Source organism: Littorina saxatilis, linkage group LG2 (assembly GCF_037325665.1).
Source record: "Littorina saxatilis isolate snail1 linkage group LG2, US_GU_Lsax_2.0, whole genome shotgun sequence".
Taxonomy (NCBI): Eukaryota; Metazoa; Mollusca; class Gastropoda; order Littorinimorpha; family Littorinidae; genus Littorina; species Littorina saxatilis.
In genome coordinates, this window is record NC_090246.1 from 77,294,710 (window position 1) to 77,321,451 (window position 26,742).

The 26,742-nt window shown below is 41.1% G+C and overlaps 2 protein-coding genes across 2 annotated transcripts in view; both read right to left on the bottom strand.

The window, feature by feature from the left end:
* Window positions 1-2,198: 2,198 nt before the first annotated feature.
* Window positions 2,199-9,772, bottom strand: LOC138959771 (uncharacterized). Its single transcript, XM_070331378.1, has 4 exons — window positions 8,935-9,772; window positions 5,390-5,484; window positions 4,550-4,708; window positions 2,199-4,122 (listed from the first exon to the last, which is right to left on the bottom strand). Exons 1-4 carry the CDS (start codon window positions 9,643-9,645, stop codon window positions 3,858-3,860), a joined length of 1,230 nt encoding a protein of 409 aa, XP_070187479.1. The 5' UTR covers window positions 9,646-9,772; the 3' UTR covers window positions 2,199-3,857.
* A 2,371-nt stretch (window positions 9,773-12,143) lies between these two features.
* LOC138959772 (AP-5 complex subunit zeta-1-like) overlaps window positions 12,144-26,742 on the bottom strand; it is a 31,675-nt gene continuing 17,076 nt past the window's right edge. Inside the window, exons 10-19 of the mRNA XM_070331379.1 lie at window positions 24,838-25,016; window positions 24,228-24,311; window positions 20,969-21,174; window positions 17,205-17,291; window positions 16,869-16,991; window positions 16,374-16,506; window positions 15,903-16,088; window positions 15,317-15,468; window positions 14,226-14,273; window positions 12,144-14,044 (exon numbers count right to left, since the gene is read on the bottom strand). Of these exons, the coding sequence (XP_070187480.1) occupies window positions 13,972-14,044; window positions 14,226-14,273; window positions 15,317-15,468; window positions 15,903-16,088; window positions 16,374-16,506; window positions 16,869-16,991; window positions 17,205-17,291; window positions 20,969-21,174; window positions 24,228-24,311; window positions 24,838-25,016 (1,271 nt within the window). The 3' untranslated portion in view covers window positions 12,144-13,971. The remainder of the gene's footprint in view (window positions 14,045-14,225; window positions 14,274-15,316; window positions 15,469-15,902; window positions 16,089-16,373; window positions 16,507-16,868; window positions 16,992-17,204; window positions 17,292-20,968; window positions 21,175-24,227; window positions 24,312-24,837; window positions 25,017-26,742) is intronic.

A 26,742-nucleotide genomic window follows, 5' to 3' on the forward strand; every position in this document is an offset into this window, starting at 1 on the left:
TGCGGTACGTGCGTGTGTGTGCTGGTGTGTGCCGGTGTGCGTACATGTGTGTGTGATCATGATCGTCTGGACGGGGAAGGACGGTATCCTAATTGCGGTTACAACCAGTAAGAGTTAGGGGCCAACTGAGAGAGAAAACAGTTGCACACAAAGTAGGCTGCAGGGCTTTGGTCGCAGTTGAAAACGCATGCCTTCCAAAGCCTCGGCTACTTGGCATTTTTACACGTGTTTGACGCGAAAACTCGATGCATTCCACGATGAAGGGTTAGAAGGTAATTGCTTGCACACACAACTGTCGCGCACAGCAACTGTACAGCGAGCTGACAGCTAGTCTTCATGGGGACAGGGACAGAGACGGAGAGAGAGAGAGAGAGAAGGGAGAAGGGAGACAACCTCCCTTAGTAACCGAAGGGTCATCAGAAGATAATGAGAGAGAGAGAGAGAGAGAGAGAGAGAGAGAGAGAGAGAGAGAGAGAGAAGGGAGAAGGGAGACAACCTCCCTTAGTAACCGAAAGGGAACACGTTGCAAATCACAGAAACTAACACTTTAACATCCGGATTCGTCGCCTGTCACGGAAATAAAGAGAAAATCAAAACTTGACTAAATGTAAAAAGGCATCAAAAAGAGCAAAAGTATACGGTTATGGGCAATATATGTTCCCTCACCAAAAAAAAAGAGATGAAATTTAAGGAAGCTGCGCATTGCAAGGTACCCAACTTTGCAGACACGAAAAACCGGGGTACATTGTAGTGTGTTCAAAATGAGGCCAAATTGTGTTGAAAAGCGATAATTTTGACCTTGAAATTTGATTGATTCCATAAACCGTATGTCCATGTTCAAGGGACATAACCAAAATGGCGGACTGTTGATGAACAGAGTTAATTTGGGATATTGTTCTTGAATGTAATTTTCATTTCTTCAAAGAAGAACACAAAGCATTGATCTTTTCCAAGAAATACGCCATTCGGTTCACAAATTCGCCTTACATGTACTGTATTCGCACTGGTGACAGAAGAAAATCAACAACAGAGGTATCGTTGAGCCACAATACTTTATAGCCGTTTTTGACGAATAAGTAAACGACATGATTAAAGGCACAGAAAGCCTCCCGTAAACCATCACAGATACGGTCAGGCTTTTACACACATTACAAACACCCTTTCGATCCTAGGTGCCCTCCGTAAAGAGCGAACAATTTTCAAAGAATTATTTTTGCGTGGTTTATCTTACCCCTGAGCCATCGTGAACCCGTGTGATCCAGTTTCCCTTTTTCACAATGTAGTCGTCAGTTAGTAATGTGAATGCGACTCGATGTGAGCTTATCTACAATAGCACGTTTTTATGCACGAAACAAACAGCTGTGGTTCACAAGAACTCTAGCGATGGCTTTTGACTGTTGAGAGGAACGGCGATATGCATAAACCGTCGTCTGCTACGACCCTTGCGTGACCCTGCTTCCGGGCTTTTCTTTTTTCAAACTTTCACCACTTCGAATTGTACTGATCTTGTCTTGATGAAAAAAGAATTCTTTTACGATTAAAGAATGTTTGTGTAACAAGCTGTCAATTTATTATTTAGATTTTAAAAGTTAGGTCTAGCGCAAAAACGCACCACGGTCCAAAAACATTCTGATAATCATCGATCCACGGCTATCGCCAGTTTACATCGATAGAATGAGACCCGAAGGGAAGTAACTCATTTTTTACCTGAGTTCAGGATGGGTCCAAAAAGTGTTCGAGACAATCTGCAAAACTAATTCTTTAAAAATTGCTCGCTCTTTACGTAGGGCACCTAGGATGTTCCCGTTTGGTGAGCGTTCAAATGGAAGGGTGTTTGTACTGTGTGTAAAAGCCTGACAGTATCTGTGATGGTTTACGGGAGGCTTACTGTCCGGGCGTGATTTCCGGTATTGAATATTCATAACAGCCGTCCAGCACCAAAACGAGGCACCATTGTTGTAGAGGACCAAGTCCACGAAAATAAATTCTTTGAAAATTTCTCACGCTCGACAGAAAGCAGCCAGGATGTTCCCGTTCGGTGAGCGTTCAAATGGAAGTATGCTTGTACTGTATGCAGACGCTCGGGGAGCTCTGCGGTGGTTTACGGGAGGCTTACTGTGCCTTTAAAGTTAAAAAAAAATATAACAACGAGCACATACAGAAATCTAAAGAAAAAAACAACAACAAAAAACCATGGATATAGATACATTCTTGTTTTAAAGGACAGTACAACAAAATTAAACGATAAATGAGATCAATGAAGATCTATTTCATCATTTCAGGTCACAGTAAAGGCAACTTGGTTAAAAACCATCTCAAACGTTACAGAGCCGTACACTTATTTTTCACCTTCACAGCATATATTTATCCTCACATTAATCACCCATGTTAACACCAAAAATTAAAAAAACTGCAATATTACTCAATATAAGATAAAGTAATTGGTCTGATTGTTTTTTTATCTACACAGAAACACACATTCTTATTTCACTGAAAAAAATATACTGAGGCTAAAAACAACGACAAGAGCAAATTTTTTACTAGCTATGCAGCTTCTGACTTCTAAATGTCAGCATTAAACGAAGAAGCACGGGGATGTAGCTCAGTCGGTAGCGCGCTGGATTTGTATCTAGTTGGCCGCTGTCAGCGTGAGTTCGTCCCCACGTTCGGCGAGAGATTTATTTCTCAGTCAACTTTGTGTTCAGACTCTCCTCGGTGTCCGAACACCCCCGTGTGTACACGCAAGCACAAGACCAAGTGCGCACGAAAAAGATCCTGTAATCCATGTCAGAGTTCGGTGGGTTATAGAAACACGAAAATACCCAGCATGCTTCCTCCGAAAACGGCGTATGGCTGCCTAAATGGCGGGGTAAAAAAAACGGTCATACACGTAAAATTCCACTCGTGCAAAAAACCCACGAGTGTACGTGGGAGTTTCAGCCCACGAACGCAGAAGAAGAAAAAAAAACGAAGAAACAAAACAAGGAGAATACAGCAGCATTAAGCAAAACCGGTAATGGTAGCACAGTGAAATGGAAACTTAAACATACAATGCATGAGATTCACAACAAAGACGTCAAAAGACAATCCGTTGACAGCAACAAAAATATCATATAGGCCTACAGCAGACAGAAAAAGTATAACAAGAAATAGAAGTATTTGTTGACAAGAGCTGATCTACAACCGACATACATGGCACAAAGAGTTGTTCGACAAAACAGTCATAAGAATAAACATTGTGTTTCCAAAATTGAACATGTAAACTGAAGAAATATCTATATTTATTGACAGTCGATGTTTTTCATTTTTGTTTTTACTTTTAACGTGTGAATAACAGACCGATATACTGACTCATGACTTAGAATATCTTCTACCTTTTTAAACACTGCTAATTTGTGTTTCTACATAGAGTTTTTAAAATACAGCTGCCTTTCGGCAAGACAAAAATACATTTCAATCCTTAGAATCAAAGCAGGTTTGATCATTATTTTTTTCGAGGCATATACGTGAAGTGTACTTGAAAAGTTTTGTTTCATTCTCGTTGCTGTCCACCTGTACTTATCGTGTATTCAGGGGACGTAACTATACAAGGCTTAGTGTCGTTGGAGTGAGTTACTTGAGACACGTTGTCGTTATAATTCTTCAATATAGGCAGAACTTTAAATAAACTAACTGAATTCAGACATTTGTTGCCATTTTTTTTTTATAGTGAATCTCGACGCATGAAAGACGGATACAATACATACACAAACTTCTCCCCATTTCTTCCGGTTACGTCATGGCCGGAACTAACCGAGCCGCGCATGCGGGGACGGCGAAAGAGGCCTCCGACGTTGAACATCACCCCGTCAGTAGGTCTATTTGTAAGTGGTCCACACTTTCAGAAACTCGTCATAGCTGATCTTCTTGTCGGCATCCTTGTGCCAGGCCAGAATGAGGTCGGAGATCTTAGCGGCTCGAAGTTTCAGCTCGTGTTCTTGCTCTACTGCTTTCATGATCTCATCCTTGGTGAGGAAGCCGCTGTTGTCCCAGTCCAGTTTCTTGAAGATGTGGTGCATCACCGTGGCCGTCTGGTCAATGCCCCACGCGCTAAGAAACTCTTCGTAGTCCACCACGTTGTCCCTGGTGAGTGAAGAGAGATGGACAACTTAGGATGGTTTGTGATTGCGGGAGTGGGGAGTAAAAGTGAAATGATGAGTGTGTTTGAACATGGATGTGGTTCTGGAAAGAGTGTATGGCTTGATCGAGTCCGTACTTGTGCCATGTCGTGTGTGTGCCTGGGCGCATGTGTGAACGCGTGTACAAGCACACACATGCACACACACGCACACTATACACACAAGCTAGCGCGCACTCACGTACACACACACACACACACACACACACACACACACGCACGTACACAAACACACGTACGTACACACACACACACACACACACACTCAATCACACACATACACACGCGCACACACATCCCTCTACCGGCAACATCACCGGAACAACCAGATCCACAATCCATATCTTTTTATGTAACACACAGTCCACTCACTTGGTGTCCTTGCTTAGCATGACCAGCAGGTCAGCGATCTTCCCGGCAGAGATGTCCAGTCCTGCCTCCTGTTTGGCGGCGCTCTCAATCTCCTGTCTGGACAGCGTACCGCTATCGTCTTTGTCCAGCTGCTTGAAGGCCTTGCGCAAGACGTACTCCCTGCGGTCAACGACATTTTATTGTCAATGTGGGGATGCATTCAAGGCCGGGCGAGGCAGAATTTATTCAGAGGCTGGTACGTGAAAATGTAAAATGAATCACATAAAAAAAATACCAATTAAGTATATATTGAGTTTGAAATTGAACAAGCACACACACACACACACACACTTACACACAATCACACACACACACTCACTCACATTCACACACAGACACACACAAACACACACACACACACACACACACCACACACACACACACACACACACACACACAGACACAAACACACAATGTAATCCTCCAGCATATTCTATAATGCTCAATGCCTTGAACACTTGCAGGGTACTGGGACACAAGAAAAGGCTCGCAGCCACACGCTCACTCACATTCACATTCACAATCACACACACACACACACACACACACGCACACACACACACACACACACATACACACACACACACACAATCAAAATACCAATTATATATAGTTTGAAATTGAATAAGCAAACACACACTCACACACACACACACTCACACACACACACACACACACACACACACACACACACACATACAAATGCACAGGCACTCTCTTTCTCTCTCTCTCTCTCTCTCTCTCTCTCTTTCTCTCTCTATCTCTCTCCCTCTCTCTCAGTTTCTCTGGAGGGCTACTCACTTGACAGTCATGCGGGGCAGTTTCTTCATGGCAGAAGTGAACTCGTCATGTGACAGCTTCTGGTCATTGTCTACGTCCAGCTGAGCAAACAGTTTCTGGAAACAAACACAAAACAGAATTATTTTCATAATTTTTATCATTGTCCAAACCATCTGATTAAATTAGTTATTTAGCGTCCTCCTCACGACTCTTCGTTTGCCAAATAATGTCAGAGTGACGATGATGACGATGCCAGAGAGCTTACATCATAAGATAGTAAATGCGACCCCTTACTGATTTTGTGTTTGTGTTTTGAAAGTTGTTTTTTACATTTAGTCAAGTTTTGACTAAATATTTGGTAACATAGAGGGGGAATCGAGACGAGGGTCGTGGTGTGTGTGTGTGTGTGTGTGTGTGTGTGTGTGTGTGTGTGTCTGTGTCTGTGTCTGTGTGTGTGTGCAGAGCGATTCAGAGTAAACTACTGGACCGATCTTTATGAAATTTTACATGAGAGTTCCTGGGTATGATATCCCCAGACGGTTTTTTTTATTTTGTCGATAAATGTCTTTTATGACGTCATATCCGGCTTTTTGTAAAAAGTTGAGGTGGCACTGTCACACCCTCCATTTTTAATCAAATTGATTAAAATTTTGGCCAAGCAATCTTCGACGAAGGCCGGACTTCAGTATTGCAGTTCAGCATGGAGGCTAACAAATTAATTAATGACTTTGGTCATTAAAAATCTGAAAATTGTAATTAAAATTTTTTTTTTTTAAACGATCCAAAATTCTTTTATTTTATTCTTCATCATGTTCTGATTCCAAAAACATATAAATATGCTATATTCGGATTAAAAACAAGCTCTGAAAATTAAAAATATAAAAATTATGATTAAAATTAAATTTCCGAAATCGTTTTAAAAACTATTTCATCTTATTCCTTGTCGGTTCCTGATTCCAAAAACATATAGATATGATATGTTTGGATTAAAAACACGCTCAGAAAGTTAAAACGAAGAGAGGTACAGTAAAGCGTGCTATGAAGCACAGGGCAACAGCTACCGCGCCAAACAGGCTCGTCACTTTCACTGCCTTTTGCACTAGCGGCGGACTACGTTCAGTTTCATTCTGTGAGTTCCACAGCTTGACTAAATGTAGTAATTTTGCCTTACGCGACTTGTTTAAATGTATTTCAGTTGACTGCTAAAAGCTAGCCACTATTTCATCATCAGCCGGTTTGATTATGTCACTTTTTATGAATTGGTAAACCGGTAATGCGAGGGATGAGCAGGACTCGGAGCTACCAAACTGACTCATCTTACTTTCAAATAGTCTGTGCATAGAGGTGTAGTTAAGAGTAGGTAATATCTTTTGATGACACAAACACACACATGCACGCACGCACGGACGCACGCACACACGCACGCGCACGCACGCACGCACACACACACACATGCATGTCAGTCTGGCAGCAGCAGGTAGTAGGTTCGTTCGCCTGGGTTAAATTGACAGTTAACGCGGAAATCCCGCAACTTGGGGCGAGGAGAACTTAATTTCTCTACCAATCAAAAACACTGGGCCGCAGCAGGTTTGTTTTTTTAGGTAGACCAAGTACGCCCTTAGAAAACATCGCTGCGCAATATGCAAGGCTGAGTCAGTGTCTGGTAGAAAGGAGAATGTCAAACGAAAAATGTAAAGTAGCCATTTCAGCCTGTGTGCAAGGGCGGCAAGTCAGTTTAACCTCCTTCTCTTGTGTTTTTCTGCCAAGCGCTTCCGTTGTCTGGAAGAATGTTTAAACAAAAATGCTGAGCCAGAAACTGAGTTAGGAAACTAAGCGGCACGAGTACAGAAATGGCAGCTGCATGAAAGCAGCTAGGCCATCTAAAAGGGTATCGCTGCTGAAAACAAGTTTGCTTTGAATGCCGTGCTGACTTTTACGATAGAGAGAGAGAGACAGACAGACAGACAGACAGAGACAGACAGACAGACAGACAGACAGAGACAGAGAGAAAGCGCTTGAAAATGAGTGAAAAGAGAGAAGCGGAACTGGATTTGGGGATGGAAAGGCGCCGGAAGATGATAATTATAGCACAGAACGTGTTTGGAATCTGCGTGGTTTAAGTGTAGCAGAAAATTAGCTATTGATTGGAGTTCCTTAAATTAGGTGCGCATACCTTCCCGTAAAAGCCATCCTAGTTATCACCATCACCATACATTCATCCACACTTTTCACTTATCTTCAGGACACAACGGTATAGGCTACTTCTACTTGAGTAGGCTACATACCAAACATTCAAAGCTTCACAGTGGCTGCTTTCTGTGGGGAGTGGATTTTTTTTTGGCGGAATTCATTTCGTAACTCACATCTATGTCAATATACAATATTAATTCAGCAAAAAATAATGTCCCCCTTCGCAACAAGGAGCCCAGCTGTTATTATTTACTTCGTACGAGCCAAAAGTGCCGGGAAGGATGCTTTCCGTCAAGTTGTAACGATTTCATATTTCCCCCGTGGTTATATTTCCCCCTCGATATATGCTCAAGACTGAAATGTTGTTTCCTGGTAAAATTAAGAAGTGAAATTATTTAAGGACGAAAAGCATGTCAGTTTCTTGCATGTGAACAAAATTGGTGGTGAAGTTTAATAGATTTCACCCCCAAAAATCGATTTTTTTCGAGTACCGAGTGGTTGCGTCCCTTGAATAAGAAGGGAAACATTTTTAGGATGAATCAAATTTCTAAGTTAGATACAAAAAAATTGGTTGGACAAATTTGGCCCCATGAATGTAAGGTACCCAAGGTCGCTCATCAGTACTATCGAAGGGTGGTTTTTTTGTTCAGTGTGGAGTTTATACAAGATCAACAAGGCCGAGAATCGAAATATGACCACGGGGAAAGATGTCATCGTCACACCGTATCTGATCGTAAATGAAGAAATCTGAAGTGATGTACGTACACGGTCGCTTTTCTCGGGAAGGAAAGCACCTTTAACAGACCTTTATTAGACCTAGGCAGGGAGGGAGCGTGGGAGGATTGGAGATCTGCCAACAAAGAACAAATTTGACGCCTACTTTATTCCTTTGCCTGAACGTTAAAAATGATGAAACTGGTGCTCAGGTAAACGCCCATGCATTTATTTTATTTTATTTAAAATGAGTCTAAACAAAAAGGGTTTGTTCTCTGTTTGACAGTGAACTCGTCAAGATTCGACTTAGTACGATATTCCCACTGACCAGTTACTAACATACTTCAAATTAGCTTCTTCATGTATATATACCATAGAGCGATCTTGAACCAACGCGTTGGAAGTCTCGTCAGTACTTTCGGTTCCCGAACATTGCCCACACATTCCATTATAACGTGGATATGGCCTCTGACACGCACTCACAGAGAGCAAGACAGCAACACATCTTTAACACAAACACGAACACACACACACACACACGGCACACACACACACACACATTCACACCATTCACACACACACACACACACACATTCACACACACACACACACACACACACACACACACACACACACACACGAAATAAACGCATTTGTCTTACCTTGGCCTCATCCTTGGTGCCCTTGAACCCGTTCTTGGAAATAATGTTGAAGACTTCGTCAAAAGACAGAAAGCCACTCTTGTCGCGGTCAGCCTCTTCGAAGGAGACCTTGAACTTCTCCAGCTGCTGCTGGGCCCAGTCTTCGCTCATGGTGGCGGTGTTTAAGGTGATGGTCTTGGAGCTCACGAGGGTCTCTTGGCCTTTGGCTTTGGGTGGAGGGCTTAGCTGTACTGGATGGGCTTGTTTCGCAACGAGCGGAGAGCTTAGTTGTAGGGGCTGAGCTTGTTTCGCGACGAGCGGAGTTGGGCCGGGGGCGACGGATGATGTCTTGCTGGCGGTGTTCTTAGAGAGGGTCACTTGTTGCACAGGCTGCGGCTGGACCTGCTTGCCTCCGTCTTTAGTGGTGGTGGGTTTTGTGGTGACGGGGTAAGCGTATTTAGTGGTCCCTGGTGACGCCGATAGGGGGTAGGTTGGCGACGGTAATGGTGATGATCCAGTCGGTGACGGGAGGGGTGTCACGGGTTTAGGGGCGGTGACGGGGGGTGCTGGCTTGGCGGCGGAGGGGGAAGAGAGTCTGTTGACCTGAGCTCTGGCTGCTAAGCTGCCGCTGTCGTATGCTGCCGGGGGAGAAGTGGAGGCCGCTCTGCTGGTGCCGGAAAGTGGAAGGTAGGGTCTGAGAGCCCAGCCTATGAGCCAGGGAACCGACAGCATTTCGCCGACACTTTATCACCCGTTTGCTCTTTGCCGGCTCTCGCTGCTTCTGCCTGCGGGCCGTTCTCCTTGAGTGTGCTTCTACCCCCTGCCTGGCCTCGCTTCTGTGAAATCACCTTGAACTACATACCCCCTCCTTTCCTGTGCTGTTTCTCAACCCCTACCCGCTTAAATCTGTAAAAAAAATTTCATACCTGAAAATCATGTTTTTATTAAAAACAAATTAGTACACTTTCAGCCCTCTTCTCCCTCCCCCTCTGTACCCCCCCCCCCCCCCCCCCCGAACCTTCCTACCCCTCTCCGCCCACACACTTAAAACAAATTACTCACCTCTTCTCCTTTTTCCTTCCTCGTTTTTTCACTGAGCTGACTTTCTTTCCACTCCCACCCCCACCCTACATCCTTTCCTCTTCAGCACCCAGTTCCCTCCCCTTCCCTTTCATCCAAGGTAAGCACGCGAGTCGGCCTAGTAGATATTTTTGGCAGCTCTAAAATTGGAGCAATGCCCAGGTAGCAGCTAGGTAAATAATCTGTGAAGAAACTAGCAGACTTTGCCTTTTTGCACAGGCGCTTGAGGCAAGATCATAGCACCCGCAACGATTAGCGGAGGTGAGAAGACCGTTTCCGTTGTGTGTGTGTGTGTGAGTGTGCGTGCATGCATGCATGTGTGTGTGCTTGCGTGTGTGTGTGTGTGTTACTGAGTTTTCTGCTGCTGCTGTTGTTGTTCTCTCTCTCTCTCTCTCTCTCTCTCTCTCTCTCTCTCTATCTCTCTCTCTCTCCTTATTTTCAGTTTTGCGCCCCAGGAAGATAATACAATGTACATGTGTTAAAGCTTTTATGTGCCCAAGCTAGCACCTCTAAATATTCATAGTTCATCATCAGGGTTTAAGAAATATGTGTTTTTGAGCGATGTCCAATATAGATGAATACATGTGATTTTTTTCCTGCTCTGTTTCAGTATGTAAATCACAAAATGAATACTTGTAATGTTGTCATCGGGAAGTCTTGGGGTTGTACCTGGGTTGAACTTGGACTAGTTCTGTGACATGGGGTGGCCTGAAAATTTTCACGCACCTATGAACAAAGCTGCCATGGATTTCCATCAGAATTTCGCTCCTGAGACAAGTGCAATAGGGGCTTGGCATCTGTTTTGTTTGTATCTAACAGATAACTCGATTGCATAGTCCACAGGCGCAAGCCGCCTTAGCCAAAAAGTCTTCCATTTTTAATGCCCTTGCTGACCTGTGAGCTTATTGTTACAAAATAAATATAAAAAGTCTCATGTATACTTTTAAGACCCCCCAATTTCAGACTCCCTCCTTTTTAAGACTTTAAATTTTCAGACTTTCTGTTCATAACCTCTGTAAAATTACCCCCATTTTAAGAACCTTCCTTTTAAAGGCACAGTGCAGCTCACAGCCTTCGTTTTGCGGTTTTTTTGCAGCTGAGTACATTTACAGTTCAAAAATCCTCCTATGGTAGTAAATCAAACCCAAAACTACCCAACGACGACATCTGTGAAGCTCGACAGTTTCTTGTTCACGCGAGTGCATAAATTAACCTAGTTATTACGTGGTGTTTGGTCGGAGTTCGATTCAACTGAGTGATTCCGGCCTCGATTTTGTTTTACACAAACTCATGATGACGTCTGACATAGTTTGCTAGGGACGTGTCTTTTTGTGCATGATGTGGTGATCTACCTGATCTAAATTTAGATCCAAAAATAGGTCAAGACCAGCCGGGTCCGAGTACGAAATTAATTCGTAAAAAAATCGCAGTTCTTGACTCTTTGGGTGCAAGTCAATGAAACTTGGTAGTTCTTCTAACGGATAGCTGCCTGAGGTATGACTAAAAGCCCCAGGGGCTCCGTGCACCTGGATTTGACAAGTTCAGTACCTTTAAAGACTCGATTTTTTCTGTTTTTTTGAGGTTTTAAAAGGGGGGTTCCACTGTACTAGCATAATGACTGTCCCTAACAGATGGAGACACGGTTTTAAATATAATGCTATGATCAACACTCCTAGCCCCTGTGCAATGTTGTTCCTTTTCATGTTTCATGAGCCTGTTTTTAGGAATCCTACTGTTTCTCCACTGACATTTTCTCTTTTTTCACCAAAGAATCCACCCCCCATGACCCCCCACCCTTTTCTCCAGAAAAAAATGGAATCCATGTGTCAAGAGTGCTATTGGGTCATGAAGGTTCAAGGAAAACTTCCATTGCGCTGAAATGAAACAGTGTGCATGCGCCAAGAAAATTTAACTATCTATTCTAAAGTGTTTCCAGAAGTTGCATTTTTGTGATTGTTGTCTAACCTTCTTCTGATGTTGTATGTACACATCTCAGAATTTGAGACATATAAGCATACTTTTGCCATGAACTTAAAGGAACCAAATTTCTCATGTGCATATGTGCTCACACATACACACAAACACACAAACACACACATATACATGAATGTGCGCACACACCCCGATATAAAACACATGAAACCGCAAGATACTTTTAAAGGTAATCTTTTAATGCCCAGACAAGTTTTGTTCAATGTTTGCATTCTTCACAATCAAAATATAACCTCTCCACCAAAACAATTCAAAGACATTGTTATATCACTGGAAGGCAAACACTCCTAATAATATCCAACTGAAGCCATCCTTCTGGTCCAAATGCCAATTACACAAAATCTGGCCTATATCTCCATTTGCTGTTTGTACGGTCTATGTATCCTGAGCCACAATGAGCTTGTAATCCTAATTTACTTTTGCAGAACATTACATTGAGGTTCTAGAACACACCCACACACACACACATTCAGGAGTTATCATGTAAGTTGCTTCCCTGTTGCAGATATCCACCAAGTTTCTGCAGCTGTCGTGAGTATGGAAACAGGGTCTGGGGAGGGGGGGGGGGGGGGGGGTCGAGGGGGAAAGTTCCCACTTTGGCTGCTAAATGGTCTCAAAATGAAATGGCTTCATCTTCCAATCAGAACTTGTGTGAGGCTTGTATGTAGAACGCCAGTACAACACTATGGTATCACTAACACTACAGTTACACATTACAAGAAAAGTGAGTTGAAGGTAAGATGCTACCACTGGCATTGAATATCACATAACAGTCAATATCTAGGGCTTTCCGTGCCAAAAAGAGTATGAAATTAAGCACTGTTGTATCATGTTACAAACCCGCACTACAGACCAGGGAGCAAAGAACCCATCACCTGGACTGGCTGAAGATTTGATACTGGTCACCATTCAGTGTTGATATTTTCCCGGTTGCTAGGTTGTCATGAAGACAACAACAATGAAACTGGTTGCATATATTATGATTCAAATACAACTCTGGTGAAGAATCATTTAAAATATCCACTGTCAGAGTGAACTGGTTTACAAAAACTATAAATAAATAAAAACAACACCAAGCCATTATTGCACAACCTCCACAGAAAGATAGAAGTAACTGGCAAAGCACAAATATACCCTTCAATGCGGGACTGCAAATAATTCAAACTTCAACTCCTAAACAGAGTTAAACAGCATAAGGAAACAAATAAACAAACAAGACAAATCAAAAACACTAAGTTTCAAAATAAGTTAAATAAAAAAAATCCAAAAAAATCTCACACACATTATCCACAAAAATTTTTTAGTCCAAGGCCTGTAGCAACTGCCCAACGCGATTTTGTGATTGCTTGCTTACAAGAATGCTCACACAATTAAGTAGTTTGACACCCTTCCTGCCAAAGTCACTTGTGGTATCAGCAGTTAACTTGGTACATTGCACTGTTCCTGAGGTCTATTCAACCACCAGAATGGCAGCTTATGCAGTATACAAATACAAATGTACATTCATGGGAATGAAATATCAGAGTTGAAGATTTCTCTGTGATGGTCTTGCTCTGCAGCTTGATTAGGAAGAGTACAGGTGTTCTGGTGTACACGTGGTTGAAGCCATATGTGTTAACACACACACACACACACACACACACACACACACACACACACACACACACAAACATACACACTCATGTGCATCAAGGCACATACCTGCACATACCCCCTCCTCCCCAAACGTTTTTTTGTATACACACACATGCATGCACAAACTCTATCCCTCTCTCTCTTTGTTCCCCAATCTTTCTCTCAAATACACATACACTAGCATACAGAATATGCCAACCAGAGCACCATTGCACACGCATAGTTAATGAAATTCCTAGGACATCAACAGCTACATGATTCAACCCAAAGTCATCAACACTTGGGTGTCTTAACTTTTCAAACACTGGAACATGCGGTACTGTACTGTCATGAAGGGCAAGTTCCATGTAGTCAAGAACTGTCTGTCATCACACGCTGGATGCCTCTCAGGATTAGAGGTAGGGAGTAGCCATCTCTGTGCCAGCTGGGGGAAAAAAAAACATGCAAAAATATTTAGTTCGATCAGCATCACCTAGGCACATGTAATAATTTCATTCCAACAAAGAAACAAAATAAAGTAACAAAGAGACCTTTGCATTTGCAGATAACAATTCTGAAAGGATGCTCTCCTCTTCAATCAAAGAATCTACAACTGCAGTATTTACCTTCCAGAGTAGATCTCTGCTGGTGGGTTTAGAACACTCACAGCAAAGCTGCAACAGAGTTTAGAAAGACAATCATCAGCTTTTTTTTCAGGTTACAAACGATGCCATCTCAACAATTTCATCATTCAACAAAAATTACAGCCCTTCTCCTCCAGTGTATATCCGGAAAATTAGCTCTAAGGAAACACTCTGTCCACAAAGCAAATGAGGATCCTGCTGCTCACTGAACTGCAGCCACGCAAAATGCATGTATTTGGTTAACAATGCAAGACTTTGTCCTTTTAAACATGTCCAAAGCTTAAAGGAGCATTCTTTGAAATAAATGAAAATAAGGAGAGCACTCTCAGAAAATATTATTGTAATTAGTGTGACACCAGCTACCATGGCAGTTACAAAAAACCTTGTTGTACAAAAAGTTAAACAAAAAAAATAACAACAAAGAATTACCGTACTTTCCGGGTTACAAGGGGCTAATTGTAATCCAGTCACATATTGGGCGCAGGGGGCCGATAGGGCGCACCAAAATTAAAAAAGTATACCGGTAACAAACGGTCGAAGAATGAAAATAAGCCGCACATCAAAGGAAGAATACAGAGTGGATGTGTGCTCTGTGTGTGCGGGGAGATCAAAGGCAGGTCCATTGTGATAGCTGGGTTGCCTTGTTTAGACACTGACCTTCTTCCCAGGGGTCAATGACCCAGTTTTTGCTATGAGAGGTGTTTCCCCTGTCATAGATCTGAGAGAGGAAACACTTCCTGCACCGGGGTCAGTGACCGAGTTTAACCTATGGGGCGGTCTCTTTGATGTCTTGAGAGGAAACTTGGCCAGGGTAGTACCTAGTAGCTGAAACATGCATTATCACAAGTTGTTTGACTGGTACTCAGGCGGTCTCTTTGATTTTTTTCGTATTTCATACACGGATTAGGCGCTTCGTTATACAAGACGCAGGGGTCAAACTCGAGGAAAAAAGTCGCGCCTTATGACCCGGAAAGTACGGTAAACCACGTAAATATAATTGTTCAATGTATGGATCTCTTTTGTTAAAATCAAAGACAAACTACAGTATACTGCATACTGCAAAAGTGACTGACTTAGGTACTTTCAGGAGATTGATGTGTTCCTGTGCACATGACACTAATGCCTCCTGTGCCAGTGGGTCCTCTGTTAGTGCAAAGTGTTGCTTAGCAACCTTGGTCATGCACAAGATGGCTCGAGGAATCAAATCTTGACGTCTGGTTGATAGCTGTTGCAACAAAGACAATATAAAACTTTATATGATACAGGCTGTTCAAATTCTTCTTATTTCTTTCAGTAAGATTATTTATTACCCCTCCTTCCTTTAGGCTATTCCTGATCATTATCTGTTGTAAATCTGCAAAATTCACATACTAAGACAAAAATCATTTAACTATCTTGTAACTGTAGGTCATCAGAAAGCTGTTTAATAAAGCTTAGAAAAAAAAAGAAGCGGTTTTCCTAAGAAGAGTTTTAACATTTGTTTACAAGAAAATATCCAACAACTACAGTGGAAACTCCATTTTTTAGACCTTGCTTTTATACATTTCATGTTCAGAACATCTGCAAATTTATCTCCATTTTAAGACTCCCTCCCAAGTAAGACCTGATTTTCACATCGTTTTGGTAGTTTCAGGAGGGGGGTACCTCGTATTCACAAACCTTAGCCATGGCAGACATGAGGTGGCAAACAATCTTTGGATGTGTGGGTACCTCCTCCTCTTCCATAAGGACGTTGCCACAGATTTCATACGTGACCACCTCCAGTATGTCAAAATACTGTGCGATCAGCTCTGGAGTACAGCCTGGAGCATGCAGGGATGAGCAGTATTCTCCGATGCAAAACACCTGTGCCGTAAAGACGTATAATAGGTTTAAATGGACTATGCCTGCATAATTATGCTGGACTGATGGAGAAAAGAGACTCATAGTGTAAGGTAGTCGGCGCAAATAAAATACTGAACAACTTACCACAGCTGCTGAATGAACATGTGTATGATTTTCTTGTAACATTTTGTTTGTAAGTAATCTTGATCTTGTATATTTATTCTGTAGATCACATATTTGTCAAATACACATCGATGTTTTCACTTGCACACTTCTTATATCTTTCAGATTTGACACAAAACTCACCAGATTTCCATAGAAGTTCTGGCGACCACGCATGTTGTTGGTAATGTTTATGAACTCTGTGATGTCTGCCACATGCTCAACCATGATGACAGGGTACCTGCCTATCAGCTGTAGCAACTGCTCACCCAGAATCCTGTATCAAAACAATACTTTACAACGTAAAAGTTACTCTTTGTTCAGCTTGACAACTAAGCATACAATTAAAACATTGTCTTTTTTGTCATCAATTTGATATTCTTCTTGTGTAAGCAAACAAAATACACAGAGAACTACTAAAAGAATAAGGAGAGAATCAGGTGTGAAAAAATATGTCCTCATTAAACAGTAGCATTCTGTTAAATCACACACACACACACACATATGCATGCAAATGCACACATACACTCTCTCTCTCTCTCTCTCTCTCTCACACACACACACCCACACACACACAGATTTGTAAACAGGCACACAAAGAATCTCTGCCTTGAAGAGAAAATTTTCAAGCTCACTTACATGACAATATCTGCTTTGTACTCTGGGAGGTCAAAGAGGAGACCTGATCTCTCCAACATGGCAGGCAAGGTTTGCATGGCGAACTCTTCATCTGCTTCTTCCAGTATCACATTGAACCACCGCCTGAGTTCAGGGAACACAAGAAACATATAATTCAGGCAAACAAAAGGAATACAGCACTACTCTTTGTCTCTTTCGGGTTTCTGTAAGAAAGCAGTGTCTTCCAGCATCCAATTAATCACACAATCACACATGCAAATCTCAAATGTCTCAGTTGGAAGAAGAAGAAGACTCGGTTGGAACAATGAAATGAATACTATGGAGTCCAAATATTACCTGATTAAGACAGGAACAACCTGTGCGCTGCAGAACACTCTGGCACTGTTTCTTACGTCCTCCAATACTTTGTGAAGGCTAGACAACCTGTGAACACAAATCAAACAATCAGTTAAGGGCAGAGGTGGCATGGAATTTTGATCCAAAATAGTACCATGATGTGATTTGGGTTTTCAGCATATTTAGGTACTTTGAACACCCTAGAATAACTGCATGTTGTTTATTTTGTCAATTGCATCCTCTTTTTTTCAATAAAGTGATGATTTGCAAAGTGAGTGAATGCTAAAAATCTGCAAACTTTGTAAAAAATCGAATTTTTCACGGTTGAGCAGCAGCAACATATTGATGAGTTTGGCAGATTTATTGCATGCACCGTACTCAGCGGGAATTCCCGTTTTTTTGACGATGTCACAGTCATGAAAATAAAGTCCATTTATACTGCTCAACGGACACAATACAGAGCTAGCGAAGGATACTTTCACAGGCAAAATGTTCCATGTTTGGAAAAGTAACCTTCACCTTTTAAAATCTATTCGCTGATTGGTCATTACCAATAACTTTTAGCCGGGAAGTCGTTCTGCGCATGCGCGCACACCATATCCGCATAAACACGCGAACGTTATTTCGAATCGGTTCGACGTCTCAGACAGCAATGTTTCTCTCAACTCGCCCTCTAAAAGATAAATTCGGCGGGTATCCATCATGCAAGAGGCAGAGGAAGTTACAAATTGCGGCAGATCGAGCAGTGAAGAAGAATAAGCTAGCGGTCGGTGTGAATGTTGAGTCCGCGATGTCTAAATAACAGGTAGGACGTCAGGCCGGGTTGTTTATCTCACATAAACTCCACCCTGACTGTCCCAGTTACACCCAAAAGTACTGCTAATCGAACTTCGGACCCATCTTCCACTCATGTATCTAATTCTTGGTGAGACAATGATATTTCAACTTAGATATTTGCTTCGTTGCGAAATCCAACTTTTCTCATTCATGATTCAAGGAACGCAACAACTGATTGGTGCATTTTCGAGTGACTCGAATATTGGGCTAAAATCTGTCGGATTTCATCCCGAATCTATTTTACTAATAAGAACTTGATATTCTTTTCTCCCTCTAGATCATTGAATCCCTTGAACTTGTCAGGGAAGCATTCTGTCTAGAGTTTATTTTGGCAGAAGCTCGACTGACGTCCTACCTATAGCTGCATTAGTTTTAGAAAAAATAATGCTTACTTCGAAGCAATTTCCGATCAAAACTCGACCAGTTTTTGTGTGATGGAAACTTTCTTTCTTTCTTTCTGTATTTGGTGTTTAAAGTCGTTTTCAACCACGAAGGTTATATCGCGACGGGGAAAGGGGGGAGATGGGATAGAGCCACTTGTCAATTGTTTCTTGTTCACAAAAGCACTGATCAAAAATTTGCTCCAGGGGCTTGCAACGTAGTACAATATATTACCTTACTGGGAGAATTGTGATGGAAACAAGAATTAGCAGAAACCATATGCCTGCTCCTGCGATAAAACTGAGAACACCGAGCGTTGCAAATAAAATTCCAAACGCCTTATTTCCAGCTGATCATAATCACTGTACTTGATGTTTTATTGAGTGTAGCATCAGTCTAATGTCCATAAGTGCAACTTTGGACTGATAGGGGATTGTGAAGAGTACTTGGAGTATGGGAAAATGTCAGTGAAAAGTACCCGAATGCACACAATCTTACTCTTTGTTTGTCAATCTGTCTTCACTGTGCGCAGCAAAACACTTCACAAACTTTCAAATGCAATTTCCTCAGAATGTGAATGATTTTCAAGGACGGTAACCACACGATGATGGTCTTCATTTCCCATCTACTTGTGGTAGACTACAAATTTTTTTCCCCCAATCATTGTTAATGAATTATCCCAGTAGTTACAGGAGCGCTTTTTGAAAAAAACATTACCAATATTTTTTTTATGAATTAGAATGAAAGCCTGACATAGCATTTTCATGCAAAAATATAATGTCGCCCAATATTTTTTCCTGACTGAGAACTAAGGCTGATATTCATTAAAAAAAATTTTAAAAAGCTCTGCAACTACTGGCAATAGCTACTTGTCAACACATTATGACATTTTTTTAACCTGCAGCTTCAACTATTTTTTTACAAAGAGGTGCAGCAAAATGTCTATTTTGGGGACCTTTTTGAAAAAAATCATTGTTTAAAAAAAATAGTGGTGCTACTTCAAAAAATGAGCATGAATGTGACTGGTTATGGTTCTATGCTTCAAAAAACATTAACAAAATTGCACACACAAAATAGCAAACAGTACGTATTTAGTTTTCGTGACAACTCTCAAGATGTGTTGGTCGCCAACGTCAGTTGGAGCAGCAAGAAGACCAGGAGGGGGAGGTCTTCTTCTTCTTCTTCTGCGTTCGTGGGCTGAAACTCCCACATACACTTGTGTGTTTTTTTTCACGAGTGGAATTTTACGTGTATGACCGTTTTTTACCCCGCAATTTAGGCAGCCATACGCCGTTTTCGGAGGAAGGAGGGGGAGGTGTACGGTGCTGGACTGATGGGGGATGGAGAGGAATAACTACCAAAATCATTTGAAAAAGACTGAACAATACAGGAACACACCCATTCTTATTTTTCAACAATTTGTCTTCATAATGTGTAGAGAAACACTTCACAAACTTTCAAATGCAATTTTCTCTGAAGTTGGGTTTTCAAAGACAGTAACAACGCGGGCAATGATATTTCTTCAGAACTACTTGTGGTAGAGTTATAATTTTTCTTTTGCAGGAGTTAGATTTGATTTTTCTAGACTTTTACAAGGCGTTTTTGTAAAAATCCATCAAATTTTTTTTTACAGAATATAATATAAGCCTGAATGGGTATTTTTGGGGCTAAAAATGTATATTTCTCAATTTTTGCTGCTGAATTTGAACTGGGGTAATTTGGTCAAAACGGCTCTGTATAAGTCTGATACTGATATCTGGGAGTAATTTGCAAAAACTTTGAAGCCTGTGGCTTCAAAAATGTCTTTCTAATTTCATGGAGCATGGGGTGTAATTTTTGTACTTTTTGGAAAAAATTTGTCTTTTTTTATGAAAATATTACTTGCTTGGTCAAAAACTGGGCATGCAGGTGCTTTTGATACTTTCTTTCTATAAAGTACCCCAAAACTTCAAAGAAAACTTACAAATACTAATATTTCGTTTTTCGTGCCACCTCTCCCCAACTCAATATAACACATAGCCACAGGAGAACAGGCTAAATGACACATTCAATTTTTCAAACACATAAACTACTACAGTGGTACCTGCCATGTAAGAGTCCTCCAATGAGAGGACACCTTCTATGAAAGGACACCTTCTATGAAAGGATACAATCTATTATTCCTTTTTTGTATTAACTTGAACAATATAAACATGTCATGACAGGTCGCATGCAATGTAGCAACATTTTTGCTGGTTCTTTTGTCACAGGTACTACTTGAATAAAATGAAAGGGCTAAGGCAGAATTGTCAGCAGTTATTCCTCACAAACTGTAAAATGCATTGCTGAAGAATCCTCTGTACCTTGCTTCCACTGAAGACAAATTCATTAATTTTTCTTCTTCTTCGTTCATGGGCTGAAACTCACATGTTCACTCATGTTTTTACACGAGTGGGTTTTTACATGTATGACCGTTTTTACCCCGCCATTCAGGCAGCCATACGCTGCTTTCGGGGGAAAAAAACTCATAACAAAACCTTCAAAACTTGCAAACCAGGAAATTATACCTGTTGATAGTGTCCCCCTGGCCACCTTCTGTGCGACACACAAAGTGAAACAGGGGCTTGAAGCGCGGCATGTGGAAGGCTTCCAGAGAGCTTGTGGGTTCCATGCCAATGCCTTGGTTATTGTTGGCAGGTTCCTGTTTCCTGGCCTTGTCCATCACCTCTAGGGCTGCTGTCATGCAGGGCAGGTCTAAAAGAGTGTGGAACACCTGCACAGTTCCATGTTATGAGTAAAAAACTAAAGAAAACATCTTCAAAGCTGGCCTTTTGGCAGAGAAAGAGGCATGACATATAAGACATACATACTTGTAGATACAGGAAAATCGGAGACAGCTAAGCACCATTTTGTGACCTGTATAAAAAAATCGAACTTTGCTTTTGGAACCCTATTTATATTCCTGTGAGTTTTCAGATTCCAACAAGAAAAATATTGAATTTATTTCCTCACAACTAAATCAGTTTACAAGAATATGGGTGCGTCTCAGAAACTGATCCTTTTGTGTGTGCCATAATCAAATTAGCCCACAATTGAAACATACTGAATTTTAAATCATGATATTGGTATTTTTGAGAAGTAAAATGAATAAAGAAATAGTACAAACAAAATTGAGTATTTTGCATGATTATTATGAAGATTGTTTTGCGAAAGAAATGATTGGATGCGTGAAAAATGGAGGTCTGATCTGTGACATGAACCATCAACTAGTTTTGCACCTCACTACAAGAATCGTTTAGAATGTCCAAGGACTGCTATTCTTGTTATGTGTGTTTGGTTTAAGTGTACTTGACAGTTGAAATGTTATTTTGTCCACAGAATTGTTTTTTTAAACGAAATTAATCGCTTGAAAGTTTGCCATCACTGTCGTAACATAGGTTTCCGCACGCGTGCAACAGCAACAAGTCCTAAATTTGAACTTTAGAATTTGCATATTCATCTTCAACACGATCTAGACATGAAAGGGCATAGAACATCGCTAAGCTAAATGTTATTTAAGTATTATTTTCTCAAAATTGCATCTGCAAACTAAGTTGAAAGTTGCGCAATATGACATGCTTCTTCAAAATTCAGTTACGATGGTGAACGGTTTTGCAAATAATGTTCAGAGTTTTGAAGAAAGATTAGAACTATTTTGCGCGTAGTGACTTAGAGGTGCGGGTGACTACGCATGCGCAGTTACAGAGAGAAATAGTTCAGCTTCCAGCAGCGAAGAAAGATTTCGAGAATGTTTCCGAAGTCTGTGATTTTGTTACGACAGTGATCAACACCCCAGGTTCTTGAGAAAAGGTGAGTTTTTGCTGCTATGATATTCTATGAAGTGAAAAATTAGGCTAAACATTTGTTAATAATAGTTTTTCTTTCGATTTCACCTAGTCAAAACTTGACTAAATGTTTTAACATAGAGGGGGAATCGAAACGAGGGTCGTGGTGTATGTGTGTGTGTGTGTCTGTCTGTCTGTGCGTGTGTGTGTGTAGAGCGATTCAGACTAAACTACTTGACCGATCTTTATGAAATTTGACATGAGAGTTCCTGGGTATGATATCCCCGGACGTTTTTTTCTTTTTTTCGACAAATACTTTTGATGACGTCATATCCGGCTTTTTGTAAAAGTTGAGGCGGCACTGTCACACCCTCATTTTTCAATTAAATTGATTGAAATTTTTGTAAAGCAATCTTCGACGAAGGCCGGACTTCGGTATTGCATTTCAGCTTGGTGGCTTAAAAATTAATTAATGACTTTGGCCATTAAAAATCTGAAAATTGTAATAATTTTTTTTTAATATATGAAACGATCCACATTTACGCTCATCTTATTTTACATCATTTCCTGATTCTAAAAACATATAAATATGTTATATTTGGATTAAAAACAAGCTCTGAAAATTAAAAATATAAAAAATTATGATCAAAATTAAATTTCCGAAATCCATTTAAAGGAACGGTAAGTGTCAATGTTTTCTTTAATTGTAAAAGTTGTATGTTCAATGGAATGGTAAGTCTGAACAAAATAATTACTTTATTTTGTTTTTAGCCAGTGAATGTGGATGCATCAAAATCTTGATAGACATTAAACAAATTCATGTTAGTGAAACTAGTACACATATTGCATCAATCTTTGGTTGAAATCGCTGGTACTTGCATGTTTCAGGTGCAAGAGATTCGACCTGATGAACTGGTGGTAACGTTCCTTCGAAGGAAACCGGAGGGGAACTACTATTGCTTTCCAGGGATCGATGATATTTCCTTAGTCCCTGCATCTGATGCAACCATGATTCGTGACCCCACCTTCAATGCCAGGGGGCATTATTTCTTTTAAAATAAATTAATTAACTGCAAGTGGCAACTGTTCTATATGTAACCAATGCCTTTGGTTTATTGTCTTAACAATTGAATGAACCACTTTTGAACATTTGCATTCTTCATGTCAAACCTTATAATACATGTCTGGTTGTTCGTTTCCGAGTTACGTCGGTGATGAACTTTTCATTAATGTTTCTCTTTTTTGGGGCAAAGTTTTCTTGATTTTGTCCAGCTTTTTTTCTTTCTGTTCCTGTTTTAGTGTTTGGCATTTTACCTAAGAAGAATCTGGTTGCAAAATCAGCTTCATTTAGTAAAGTTTGTGGGAAAAAGCATAACCGTTTCTTTGTTACAAAAGTGATGTTTCCATGTTACATCGGTGACCATTTTGCATTCTTTTGGGATAACTTTCTAACATTTTGTCTTAGAGCAACAAATCTTTGTATATATGCTATTGTGAAGGTTAAATGTCAATAGACTGAATGAATGCCATGTATCAACATGTTCTGATCAGGATATCATTAATTAATTTTCATTTTTGTATTGAAATTTTGACGAATGCATGGAACATTGAAAAAAACATTATTTTGTTGTTTGCATGTAGTCATTTCATATTGAACTCTATAATGGCTTGTGATTCAACAATAATAACTGAATAAAAGTCGTTTTCAGCCTTATAAATGCAGTTTTTTTGTCTTTTATTTTTTCCATGTTACACGGGTGATTTTGCACACATGGTCCAAATAATGCTCAACATATGGCAAACTAAAGGCAATGTTATATTTTTTCTTGTTTAAACTGAAAAGGTACACCCTGAGAAGTGTGTAAATAGTATTATCAAAGTTTTCTGGGAAGATTTTACTTTTGGTGATAATGTCACAAACAGAGGACGAGATTCTGAGACGCACCCATATATAAATAGCACGCTTGCACATGCACGCAGAAGCACGAATTGAAAGACCTACCTCTAAAGCTGTAGCAGAAGCCATCATAGCTGGCAGTAGATCCATGAACTCTTTCAGATAAGTTCTGGGATGCCAAGCTAGAATCTGAAATGCAGCAGGCACAATCTAATTAACAATCAAAACAAAACACACACAAAAACAAGAAGACAAATAAAAAAAATGAAAACAGTTACGAAATAATACAACAAAACAATAAACTTTACAATTGCATTTTTCTTCGTTCCCTTTGATCTTTAATGACAAATTGCTATTGCTATTGTACTAATTATATGTTTCATTCAGTTTGCAGATCTACTTCAAGAATCAAATGAGGCAGAGCGCTAATAATAATGTCTAAAAAAACAAAGGGATGAACACTCTCTAAATACCGACAACAACAAAAGTAAGTGAGAGTATTGCAAAACTAATCTCCAGGCACCTGAGAGAATAACAATTGCACTAAAATGGACAAGCGACATATGACGAATATGAGGGTGAAAGTTGCGTGTTGACATTTCAATGCGTGTTATTCTCCCAGGTGCCAGGAGACCGGTTCCAAATAACTCTCACTTGTTCAGTTGCTGCCGTCTGTATTCTGAGCGCGTACGCCCCTTTGTTTCTCAGATCCTACCTTGAGAATGTTTGGGAAGAAGTGTGAGAAGATATTGGTGGAGTAGCACAGAGTGAAGAGGTTGTTGCTCATGAAGACCACAGCGTCAAAGGCCAGGCCTGGGTCTCTGAACTGCTCGCTGAGTACAGTGCCAAAGAAATGGTTGTACACCTCCTGGGGGTCATGCACCACTGAAGCACCTACAGAATGGATCATCATAGCAACACTCAAAAAAACAAGAAAGATTACTATTTGGAACGTTTGATTTGTGACAAAACAAGAACAATATTCTTGTTTTGTCATAAATTGAACAATTACTTTCTTTTTTGTTTAATTCTAGATTTTGGAACATTAGCAGTCTTTAGATTCCATCATAGCAAAAAGTGAAAAAATGCATTGTTCTATAGATAGCACAGATGTTTAGCAAAGAATGTAAGGCTTCTTTTTAAGCCTACTGTCTATATGATACTTACCGAGACAGTACTATTCTTGCACATTATCTATTATAGGCCGAAAAAATTGGACAAAACGCTGAGTGGGTACAATTATCTCCCATAACCATGCGCCACCGTGGATCCCAAGCACTGTCCGAGTGCTTCCCCCTTACAGGATGTAGGTGGCGCGTCCTCTTTCTTTATGAGCTGCAGACCCTCAAAAAGCCCATAACATATCAAGAGGGGAGGCGGGAGGGAAACTCTAATAGTACTGTCTCGGTAAGTATCATATAGACAGTAGGCTTAAAAAGAAGCCTTACAGTCAATATAACACTTACCTCGACAGTACTATTCTTGCACAGAATACCAGAGTGGTGTGAGGGTGATATGTAGAGTATTAAACTCCTTAATCAAAATCACTTAAATCCAAGGATTAAGATACCCAGGCAATTTTCGAACAGTACTACCGTAAAAGAAAATATACCCAAGAAACATATCTTAGACTGACGTGACCATGCTGGCAACCACTGCTGTGTGGTGAACTCAATGTCAAAGTCCAGGCCACTCAAAGCTTGAATACCACTGAGTCTACGGCAAGTGGCTAAAGCGATGAGGAACAATTAGTCTTAAAAATCAGCAACTTGATACTGATGCCTGCCAGGGGTTCAAACTCATTGCTACGCAGGAGTTTGAGGACCAGAAAGACATCCCCCTTGGGAAATGAAACCCGAGGTTTAGACACCGCTGCATTGCTGATACCCGAAAGGACATTAGCGATGAGGGAGGACCTGATCAAGTGTTCAGATCTGCGACCAGTAGCGGCCGCAATCGTGGAAGCGATGGCAGATCTGTATCCAAGAAGAGTCTTAGAAGAAAGACTCTTCTTTTGATACACTTCCACCAGGAAGTTGGCCAAGTCCTGTGTTGAGGGATAAAGCGGCTTTATCCCCTTGGACAAGGCGAAGGTGGCCCAAGCTCTCCAGCGTAAGTCGTAGAGCTGATTAGTTGATCGCCTCTTAGCGTTGAAGGAAAACTCTACTGAACTCTTGTGCAATCCTAGTGCAAGCAGTTTGGAGCGCACAAGAGCCATGCGGTCAAGCACAGACTCTCTGGACGTGGATGAGGGAGGCATGATCGAGGCTGGAGCAGACCTCCCCCGTCCAGATCCAGAGGTAGAGGGTCTACGTGGGTGAGACCGCGAAGATCTGGAAACCACGGAGCTGTTGGCCAGTAAGGCGCGACCAAAATCAGTCTTGGTCGTTCCTGCAGATATTTTGCCAGCACCCTCGGAATCAGAGATGTCGGGGGATAGGCGTAAGCATCGAGGAGCCTCCACAAGAGAGTGAATGCGTCCAAGTGGAACGCATTCATGTCTCGAAAGGGGCTGACGTACCTGGGAAGCCGAGCGCTGAATCGAGTTGCGAACCGATCGATCAGAGGACGGTCCCACCTTGCCCACAGACGCTGTAGAACGTTGTGAGCGATGGTCCAT